Source organism: Eleutherodactylus coqui, chromosome 8, assembly GCF_035609145.1.
Source record: "Eleutherodactylus coqui strain aEleCoq1 chromosome 8, aEleCoq1.hap1, whole genome shotgun sequence".
Classification (NCBI taxonomy): Eukaryota; Metazoa; Chordata; class Amphibia; order Anura; family Eleutherodactylidae; genus Eleutherodactylus; species Eleutherodactylus coqui.
In genome coordinates this window covers 204,240,778-204,251,282 of record NC_089844.1, presented here as the reverse complement: position 1 = coordinate 204,251,282, position 10,505 = coordinate 204,240,778, and the positions used below count along the sequence as shown (strand labels likewise).

The following is a 10,505-nucleotide window of genomic DNA, read 5'->3' as shown; positions in this document are numbered from 1 at the left end:
TTTGTGCACTTACAGCATAGGCTAGGCCAAGGAACGCAAAGACTGCCTCTTCCAGTGTTGAGCTATCTATGTTGCGACACATGGATTTCTTGTTGCTATGTAACTCAGGGCACCTTGGGTCACAAAGGTGGAGGCTTGGAACCGAGTCTGACCCTGGCCCCGCTAACGTGCTTCCCACACAGACTATAGCGGGTCCTGGTCATGGTGTCTTGGCCTTGTAATGCCACCTCCTCCCGCTTGGGGTCAGGGGATCAGCAATGTGCATCATGTGCTTTCTCTAGTGTTACCACAGTTATCGGAGAAACTTGTTTGGGCCAAAGGAGAGGAGCGTAACTGCATTAACGTTACAGGGGCCTGCCTATACTTCAGCTGCAGAAATGTTACAGGGATCTGCCAATACTGCTGCTACATAAATGTTTCTGGGGTCTGTGTATACTTCTGCAACTAAAATGTTACTAATTTTAGGCTCTGCCTATGCTGCTGCTACGGAAATGTCACTGGGGTCTGTCTATAATGTTACTACTGAAATGTTACTAATACTGGGCTCTGCCTATACTGCCGCTACGGAAATGTTACTAGGGTCTGTCTATAATGCTGCTACTGAAATGTTACTAATACTGGGCTCTGCCTATACTGCTGTTACGGAAATGTTACTGGGCTCTGACTATACTGCTGTTACGGAAATGTTACAGGGGTCTGTCGATACTGTTACTACTGAAATGTAACTGATACTGGGCTCTGCCTATACTGCAGCTACTGAAATGTTACAGCGGTCCGTCTATACTATTACTACAGAAGTGTTAATAGGGTCTCCCTGGACTTCTGCAGCATAACTGTTAGTGGGGTCAGCTTATACCTTTGCTACAGGAATATTACAGGGCTCAGTGTATAGTATGGGTGCACTAAGTGTTCCCATCGCAGTGTTCTACGTATCTGACCCCCCCAAAAACCCAGACTGACTAGGGCATGCAGTGTGGGCCGAAGCAAACCTGTACTTTATCTCACGTTAGCTCAGCTATCTGGGGCACTGCAATGGGATTTATTTGTGTACTTCCTGGGACCCACCCATGCTGTGGGTCAACACAGACTTCCGATAGCGGAGTTGTACCTGCCTGTGACTATGAAAAAAGGCCAGACTGACTAGCATGCAGTGTTGGCCGAAGCCAACCTGTATTTTATCTCACGTTACCTCTGCTATCCGGGGCGCTGCATTGGGACAAACAAGAGGAGTGATACAGCGCTAATGAGACGTTCACAGCTACGCTAGCATGGGAGTCCGCTCTAGGCGCACAATTGCTGAGGGTTTGTGCAGAGGCCTATGTCCTGGGTGCAGTGAAAGTCCGCTTCCTGCCTATGATTGCTGAAGCTGTTGGCCGAGGACTATGTCCCGGGGGAACTGCAACTGCGCCAGGTTGGGGCTGTGCAACTTTCCCCTGCTAATCCAGTCATTGGAGTGGTGAAAGGAAAGCTAACTGATTTAATGAGCCCGTCGCAGATGAACTAGCATTGAAGTCCGCTTCATGCCTACGATTGCTGAAGCTGTGGGCCGATGCCTATGTCGTTGGCGCGGTCCAAGTCTGCCATGTTTGGCCGCTCTGATTTATTTATTGTTCATGTCTTGGGTTGCCTAGGAACCACCCAAGCTGTTGGTGCACACTTAGTTCCCATCGCGGTGTTTGACCTGTCTGGCACAAAGACACTGGCTGACTTGGGTAGAGGGCAGAGTGCAGATGGCTTTCCCCTTGCTGTGTCGATTGAGCTATGCGACACCTAGACAGAATGAATACTGTGTGGGCACATGGATTCCTCATTGCTATGTAACGCATGCCCACGTTTGCAGCTCCTGACGGAGGTGGCACAGGATTGGAATGAAGATCAAACGTCAATGTCTCACTTTTGTGTGCGCTGCAGACGCAGGGTCGTGCGGGGGGGGGGGGGGGGGGTTGGGCAGCATGTGACCCAGGAGAAGAGGCAGCGATGTGTCCCGCAGGCAGTGCTTGTACTTGGTTGGAGGTAGTGTGGTTCTTAGCTAAAGTGTGCCTTGCTAATGAGGGTTTGTCTGCAGTTTGTCCGGATCTACACAATGCTGCAACATCAGCGGCGAGGGGCATTTTCTGCTCAGCCATCGTGGTAACTTCCCGGAAAACCTTGGTGCCCTCAGCCATGAGCAAGGTGGACGATCCCACCAAGATGTTAAGGTCATGGAGGCAGGGTATCAGGGTAGACGGGGTGCATACATCAGGGCCGACTATTATTGGGGCATCAGTCCGGATTGCCAAAGATTGAACAACACTCCGTGACAAGATATCAGCCTGAAGGTTGCCCTTTGCCGCTACTACTTGCACACAATGTGACACAAGAACACTAGACCCTTTGTACGGACACGGTGACCTTTACATAAACAGTACATTCAGAACGTATTTATTGTATTGTTCTCCATTGTATGTCCATGTTGGTCATTGTGAGCAGATTATTGACCCGCCGGCCGCACCGTGTACTGCGGATACTGCCTTTACATGTATGACTGCAGGTAGATACAGTGACCGGAGACTAGTGGGTTAAGGGTTAAATGTACTGATGCCGTACCATCTGCGTTGCTCCTATTCACTTACAGCTGAGCGGCCCTGGTGCATTATGTCTCCAGCGGATGTAAGGGTGGAAACATGGGTTGGGAGCCCTGAGTTAGATGGTACGTCTAGGCGAGGGGCACAACGGTGGACCGGCTGCCGCACACACACCTCCCCACATGTACCGCCCATTCCCCTGGCAAGCTCACATATCTCCCAGGCGGATTCCCATCTCTGGTCCTGTCTCACACATCTCCCCGCCGGATTGACATCTACGCTCGTTTCCCCCCGGGCGCTCGCTGGACAGCTTTGTCTGCTCCCAGCTCCTGTCCCCGTCGGCCGCAGCAGCCGGCGCCGCTGTCACCCTACGCGCTGGCCTCCGCTCCCGTACACCGATGGCATTGGCGCCGCTGCCACGGCGAACCCCGCTCTCGCTGCCCATGGCGCCGATGGTGGCCAGCTCTGCCGATGACTGTGAGCTGCGGTTCGGCCGGAGCAGCGGCTTGCCTACAAGAGCTCCACTAGCTGCCCCTGCACTGCTCTCTTTCTGGGTCGCCTCCTTGGGCGCTAAATAGAAGAGCTGATTAGCGATCTGGAAGGGTATAGAGGACGGGGTTGTGGGGGAAGCGGGGGTCTCACAGTACCGATGGTCCTTCAGCTTTCTGGACCAACACGCTCTCCCGTAGGAATCCCAGCGGACACTGTACAACATCTGCTGCCCCGGGGATCTACAGTAGAACCCTCCCTGCGGGTTCTGTACGATGTCACCGACTGCGGCACTGGATCTGGCGTTGAAGCGATGAAGTTGTCAGTGAGAGGCATCTATCGGTTCCTGTAGTCCGCCGGGAGGGAAGGGATTAGTGTTGAGGATGTATTTTATATGTGGATGTTATCTCATTGTACCAAGGAGAAAGAAAGCCATACAAAAACAACAATAATACTACACAACGAAATGAGGCACCTAGCCAGGAGGCTTTTGAGAGTTGTAGAGGAAGCGGGTAAATTCCAAATTTCAAACGGTTCTGTGCTAAACCAATCAGCAAGGAAGGGGAGTGGCCAACATGTAATTGCCCCATTAGGAAGGCCTTAAACTTGCGTCATGTATTATTGTTTTCAATCTGGTCCGCTCGCTGTGTAGATAAGGGAGGACGCTCGAACTGGTTGGCAATTGTTTTCTGCTTACAACGTAGAAGATGTCTGGTCGCGGTAAAGGAGGGAAAGGTCTTGGGAAGGGCGGTGCTAAGCGGCACAGGAAGGTGCTCCGTGATAACATCCAGGGCATCACCAAGCCTGCCATCCGCCGTCTAGCTCGCAGGGGAGGCGTCAAGCGTATCTCCGGCCTCATCTATGAAGAGACTCGCGGCGTCCTGAAAGTCTTCCTGGAGAACGTGATCCGCGACGCCGTCACCTACACCGAGCACGCCAAGAGGAAGACCGTCACCGCTATGGACGTGGTGTACGCGCTCAAGCGCCAGGGCCGCACTCTCTACGGCTTCGGAGGTTAATAATGCTGCTCTTTCACCATAACACAAAGGCTCTTCTCAGAGCCGCCCACCTCTTCCAAGGAAAGGCTGTAATACAACTCCTTGTGGGGGGTTGCCGCTGATTCAGTCTGATTGCCAGTCTGATAATTGGAATGTCCCAGGTGAAGGAAGCGCTTCCTGGCCCGCGCGTACTTCAGGCTCTAGTCCCTTTTCCCTCCTACCGTTAGAGAGGAGGAAGCAGGCTGCGGCGCACTGATTGTATGTCCTCCTTGCACTAAAGCATACGGCCTGCCCGCTAATCCGTGTAGTGCTACCATATTGGAGGCGTCCTGCACGGCCGTCCTCTCATATAGAAGTGCTGCAATTGCACCAAGATCTCCCAAGGACCCGCGGAGCCATTATTTTATATAGAGTTGCGGTCATAGCACCCAGCTCTCCCAGAGTACTGCACTGACATCGTGTTGCAGGACTCTGGGAGAGCTGAATGATATAGCCGCAGCACTAAATTAACCTAGGCAAGAGGGTGGCCCTGCAGATCTCTGAGAGATACAGTCTGCGCCTCTATGTGAGGGGATGGCCGCTGTCACTCTGGTCCCCGCCAGGCTATCTTTGCTCCCATTCCCACTGCTGCTGCTACTCTGGTCCCTGCACCGCTATCGTTCCCTTTGTGGCCGCTGGAGTAAAAGGAGTCAAGAGGCGCCTGGACACCTCTACATGCGGAGCTGGGGAGTGTGAGGCTCTTCTCGTCATGCTCCTCCTCCCCCTCCCTGGCGCTTCAAGCCTCTCATTGTCAGGCATCCCGGGTTGCCTCCGCTACCCCCTTGTACCCACTACAATGCACTACAGCCCCCAGCATGTCATCCTTGGACAACTTTGTCGTCTGCCTCCGACCCCTTGTGCACCCCACTGCTTCGGTCACACACACTCCATGTAACCCGTGTAATCACTGACGGGGCATCTGATAGAGCGGCGATCAGGGCTGCCGGTATCTGATCAGCAGGGGATACACTGTGCTCAGAGTACCGCGAGCAGCAACAGTCGCCGATTATCTGATGGCTTTATTGTCCGGTGCCACTAAATCTAGGTAGAGCGCCGCACAGTGCCCACCAGTATGGAGGCGTCTGCGGGTCACCCGGATGGTTTAGAGATCTGCCTATTCCCAGGTCCGCTCACTATCAACTCCCCGGCCCGGCTGTCACGTATTAACCATTTCTGAGAGAACAGTTGGGGTTATCAGCGAGCTGCCGGGACGGGTACATATCGGGAGAAGCATGCGACCGGCACTGTACACTCGACCGATCACACTCGGTTAATATCCAGAACTGGGTTTCTAAATATTCCCTAAAGTGTGCTGGAACTGCACCTTGTCAGGGTTTCTCCCCGTCGGTGATCCTCCTAGTTGCTCTTTACCATCCGCAGCTTTCTTCTAATTCATCCCAGCTGCATTACTGCTAATATAAACCACGGGTTCTGAGCAGTCCGTCAGGGCATCGTCCATAACAATGCTGCGATCGTGCCATTTATACTGCACGATGCAGAAGAGACACCAGAGAGAACTAGCACACAATCTGGTTATCATTCACTCTACAGCAACATATTACAATAACCTACACACCGACTAGGAGGTGACAGCTCTGCTGTAGACGGGGTGGGTGGCTCTTAGAAGAGCCTTTGGGGTGATGATGCACGGCGGACCACTAGACAGATTACTTGGCGCTGGTGTACTTGGTGACGGCCTTGGTGCCCTCGGACACGGCGTGCTTGGCCAGCTCTCCGGGCAGCAGCAGGCGCACGGCGGTCTGGATCTCCCGGGAGGTGATGGTGGAGCGCTTGTTGTAGTGAGCCAGGCGGGAGGCTTCCCCTGCGATGCGCTCGAAGATGTCGTTGACGAAGGAGTTCATGATGCCCATGGCCTTGGAGGAAATGCCGGTGTCGGGGTGGACCTGCTTCAGCACCTTGTACACGTAGATGGCATAGCTCTCCTTCCTGGTCTTCTTACGCTTCTTGCCGTCCTTCTTCTGAGTCTTGGTCACGGCTTTCTTGGAGCCCTTCTTGGGTGCTGGAGCAGACTTGGCGGGATCAGGCATGATAACGTAAAATTACTTTCCTCACTAGAGAGAACAGTGTTCCTGCACCTCCCAGCGCTGCGATATTTATAGCGGGGCCATGCAAATGAGTACCGCCGTCTGCTTGCTGTTCTACTGGAGCAGCAAAACATGTGACTCCTGTGAGCGTCATTAGCCACGCCCAGTGCCGCTCATTGGTTCTTCCTCAAGTCTGGCCTCTATTGGGGGGATTGAAATCTACCCAATTGGAGGAGAGGAGAGCGGAGCAGCAGGTTATAAAAATCAACAGAACTGCGCCTCCTCGTTATCACAACTTTCAAGGTGTTTTATTCTAATTCTGCTTTCCTGTGCTAGAAGATGTCTGGACGCGGCAAACAAGGAGGCAAAGTCCGTGCTAAGGCCAAGACTCGCTCATCCCGGGCAGGACTGCAGTTCCCTGTCGGCCGTGTACATAGGCTTCTCCGCAAGGGCAACTACGCTGAGAGGGTGGGCGCCGGCGCTCCGGTCTATCTGGCAGCAGTGCTAGAGTATCTGACCGCTGAGATCCTGGAATTGGCTGGCAATGCCGCCCGGGACAACAAGAAGACGCGCATCATCCCCCGTCACCTCCAGCTGGCTGTGCGAAACGACGAGGAGCTGAACAGGCTGCTCGGTGGGGTGACCATCGCCCAGGGAGGCGTCCTGCCCAACATCCAGGCCGTGCTGCTGCCCAAGAAGACCGAGAGCAGCAAGACGAGCAAGAGCAAGTGATCGCGCCGATCCCTCCATAGAACCAAAGGCTCTTCTAAGAGCCACCCACATGCTCCTTACAACAGAGCTGCGCCGCTTCTATGCTGTGATACTCGGTGGCCGGTACGCCGGCTGCACCGGGAAACTATAACTGTACAGGACTTTCCACAAGGAGGAAGAGATTGGGGCGGATGCCAATGTGGCCATCCCTGTCACCGGCAGAAGCGCACAATCGTCCTGCTCTAGGTGACCTCATGTCCAGAGGACGGGCGGCTGTAGGACTCGCTCACCAGTCCTTGCGATAACGGGTTAACAGAGTCCTCTGTTTGCTCACGTATATACAAGAATCGGAACGCTTCTGTTGTGTTTCGGACAGAACACCCAGCTTTCTCAGGGTCCTGCGTGGGCCGTATGCTTACAAAGCGTTGCAGCCGCATCACCCAGCCCTCTCAGAGCTCTGCACGGTCGCCCCCTTAGAAGTGCGCTCATCATGTCACTCCACAGCCATGCCCTTTTTATGGAGGTGGAGCTATATCACCCAGCTTTCCCAGAGCCCTGCACGGCACAGGCTGGTTTTGGATTATAGTAAACCTACAGGGATTAGACGTCCTCTTGCGTTACGGGTGGAGCAGGTAGAGGATTCCACCGCCGGTCGTAGGGCTGGGATTAGGGGGTGCATCTGAGGGTTCTTTACCTCCAGCCCCGAGCGCCTCTCTATCAGACGGCCTGGTCACTGATTACACGTGTTACATGGATGGAGGACAGGAAGAGCGGGAGACGCGATCAACTGAGCGGGAAGAATCTGACTATAGCCCCGTCCATAGGCGGCACTAAAACCACCCGACCTCCAACGGCAGGTCTGTTAACCCTTCACCGCACTCATTAATTCAGGCCCAGCTCCTCGCGTATTATAGACATAACCTGCCTGCCCTAAATAGGTTAAGGGGTTTAAAAGCGTGCCGTGACCGCAGCCTGAAGCGCACCCTGACGGGGAGGCTGCTACACCCCCGCTGTATCATGTCAGAGCGCATAGACTATCACCGCTGCTGACGAGCCCACAAGGAGTTGTATTACAGCCTTTCCTTGGAAGAGGTGGGCGGCTCTGAGAAGAGCCTTTGTGTTATGGAGAAAGAGCAGAATTATTAACCTCCGAAGCCGTAGAGAGTGCGGCCCTGGCGCTTGAGCGCGTACACCACGTCCATAGCGGTGACGGTCTTCCTCTTGGCGTGCTCGGTGTAGGTGACGGCGTCGCGGATCACATTCTCCAGGAAGACTTTCAGGACGCCGCGAGTCTCTTCATAGATGAGGCCGGAGATACGCTTGACGCCTCCCCTGCGAGCTAGGCGGCGGATGGCAGGCTTAGTGATGCCCTGGATGTTATCACGGAGCACCTTCCTGTGCCGCTTGGCGCCGCCCTTCCCAAGGCCTTTCCCTCCCTTACCGCGACCAGACATCTTCTTCGTTACAAGCAGAAAGCGATAGCTGCTCAGCGCAGAGCCCTACTCTATATAGACAGTGAGCGGACCAGAGAGGGAACTACTGATCAGGGCCGTCATTGCGGGGCGTTTCTTTTCGTTGTCTAGAGTAAAGGCCCATCCCCTCTCCCTGCTGATTGGCTGAATACAAGAGCCCTTGCCATCTTGTGCAGCCGACTGGCCTGTCAGCTCCTGAAGCAGTGGGAGAGAAGACGGAGGAGGGGTGAAGGAGACAAGGGCCATGCAGCAGAGAGCCGCTGGAGCGTGAATCCCTCCTGTAAAGCGAGGAGTGCAGCTGCTGCCACAAACACGTGGGGGCGAGGAGAGAGCGCGCAGGGAGGCTTCGGTGAAGGGGAGTACTAGAGCTCTGCTGCATCAGCGCTCCCCTGCCGGAGCAGAGAGACACTCAGGAGCCACAACAGACAGCTGTGGGCGGCAGGAACATCAGGGCACCGTGTATAACAAGGAGGCCCCATAACCTTTGACAGTCCCCGGCACAGGGCATACAGTGGCACTTCTACTGCTACCCCAAGAAGCACCAGGATTACTCCTCCTCTGCTGTGGCCACCATGCTGTGCAACACTCTGCAGATTCTCAAGACCCGGAGTCCCTCATTACAGTCATCAATGAAGTGCAAAGTGAACGACTTCCCTGTGTGACTGCTGCCAGACACTGCTGTATACTCCTTATGTCTTAGGCGCCTTTACAGGTCTACTTAAGGAGCTTTAAGCAATTTGCAAAATCCCCTACAAAGGCAGGAAACACAGAAGTGGTTCTGCTATGGGACCCCCTAGACAGAACTCTCCCAGTGATACACTAAAGATGTTTGCGAGGGGGGAACCCCCCGACACGGAGCCTACGACATCATCTGCATCAGGAGACGTGGCCTCTGCACCTACCGCCTGTTTGAGTTCGCTTGCTGGGTTGGTTCAGACTTTGCAATGACTGTCCGATCGGCTCTTATCAGCGATGCAGACAGCTACTGCTGCCCTTACGGGTAAAATCCTCGAGATCTGAATGGATGTGAGCCTGTTGAGACAAGCCACCCAGAATCTAAGAGACTGCCTCACTAGTACAGAGGACAGGATCTCTGTGCTGGATGATACCGTATCCCCGACGGCAGCTACTGTGCGAGAGCTTACGCCAAAAGCAGAAATCTGGAAACAAAAGGCGGGCGGCTTGGAAAATGGTTCACGGCGGTATAATCTGTGTTGTGGGCCTGCCAGAACGCACTGAGGGGCAGAGACCGCAGGGGATCATGGAACGGTGACTACGTGAATGCTTCCCTGTCACATAGGTCTTTGTGGTGGAGCGCGCACACCGAGTACCCATGAAACCACCTATACCAGGCGGGCGCTCCTCCTAGACCCCTGTTGGCAAAGCTGCTCAACTCCTGGGATAGAGAGGTGATCCTACAAGCTGCCAGAACAGGAGGCCCTCTTAGATGCAACAATGCTGCAAAATCCATCTTCCCGGACTTCTCGGCAGATCTACAAAAGCAGAGAGCGCCCTTCTTTGGGATCAAAAGGCAACTCTGAGATCTCCAGCTGCCATACTCCATGGCATATCCTGTGCGACTGCGAGTGGTGGATGGGGACCGCACAAGTTTCTTCTCATCGTCTGAGGCTGAGGAATGGCTGTCTAACAGGCATCAACCAGAGTGACTGAAATGTACACTTATCTAAGGAAAAGACTTGGGTATACTAATAGATCATAGACTGAACATGAGTCAACAATGTGATGGAGCAGCCAAAAAAGGCAAACACAATTCTGGGATGTATTAAGAGAAGCATAGAGTCTAGATCACGTGAGGTCATTACCCCCCTCTACTCTTCCTTAGTCAGACCTCATCTGGAATACTGGGTCCAGTTCTGGGCACCCCACTTTAAAAATCAGACAAACTGGAGTAAGTTCAGGCAAGAGTTACCAAGATGGTGAGCGGTCTGCAAATCATGTCCTATGAGGAACGGTTAAGGGATCTGGGAATGTTTACCTTCCAGAGAAGATGGCTGAGAGGAGACTTAATAGCTGCCTACAAATATCTGAAGGGCTGTCACAGTGCAGAGGGATCAGCCCTATTCTCATCTGCACAAGGAAAGACTAGAAGCAATGGGATGAAACTGAAAAGGAGGAGACGAGATTAGATATTGGATCAATGAGTGGAACAGGTTGCCACGGGAGGTG

The 10,505-nt window shown here is 53.8% G+C and overlaps 4 protein-coding genes across 4 annotated transcripts; 2 read left to right on the top strand and 2 right to left on the bottom strand.

The window, feature by feature from the left end:
- The first annotated feature begins 3,760 nt into the window (after window positions 1-3,760).
- Window positions 3,761-4,086, top strand: LOC136577738 (histone H4). The gene has a single exon (XM_066577658.1). It carries the CDS (start codon window positions 3,761-3,763, stop codon window positions 4,070-4,072), a length of 312 nt encoding a protein of 103 aa, XP_066433755.1. The 3' UTR covers window positions 4,073-4,086.
- A 1,580-nt stretch (window positions 4,087-5,666) lies between these two features.
- Window positions 5,667-6,138, bottom strand: LOC136577737 (histone H2B 1.1-like). Its single transcript, XM_066577657.1, has one exon. The coding sequence runs from the start codon at window positions 6,136-6,138 to the stop codon at window positions 5,758-5,760; it is 381 nt and encodes a 126-aa protein (XP_066433754.1). The 3' UTR covers window positions 5,667-5,757.
- A 336-nt stretch (window positions 6,139-6,474) lies between these two features.
- On the top strand, window positions 6,475-6,867 carry LOC136578089 (histone H2A type 1-like). Its single transcript, XM_066577992.1, has one exon. The coding sequence runs from the start codon at window positions 6,475-6,477 to the stop codon at window positions 6,865-6,867; it is 393 nt and encodes a 130-aa protein (XP_066434089.1).
- A 1,074-nt stretch (window positions 6,868-7,941) lies between these two features.
- LOC136577735 (histone H4) lies at window positions 7,942-8,300 on the bottom strand. Its single transcript, XM_066577656.1, has one exon. It carries the CDS (start codon window positions 8,298-8,300, stop codon window positions 7,989-7,991), a length of 312 nt encoding a protein of 103 aa, XP_066433753.1. The 3' UTR covers window positions 7,942-7,988.
- Between the last annotated feature and the right edge of the window lie 2,205 nt (window positions 8,301-10,505).

What these genes read in the sequence shown, in the direction of transcription:
- LOC136577738 (XM_066577658.1), top strand. Translation starts at nt 3,761, where the DNA reads ATGTCTGGTCGCGGTAAAGGAGGGAAAGGTCTTGGGAAGGGCGGTGCT.
- LOC136577737 (XM_066577657.1), bottom strand. Translation starts at nt 6,138, where the DNA reads ATGCCTGATCCCGCCAAGTCTGCTCCAGCACCCAAGAAGGGCTCCAAG.
- LOC136578089 (XM_066577992.1), top strand. Translation starts at nt 6,475, where the DNA reads ATGTCTGGACGCGGCAAACAAGGAGGCAAAGTCCGTGCTAAGGCCAAG.
- LOC136577735 (XM_066577656.1), bottom strand. Translation starts at nt 8,300, where the DNA reads ATGTCTGGTCGCGGTAAGGGAGGGAAAGGCCTTGGGAAGGGCGGCGCC.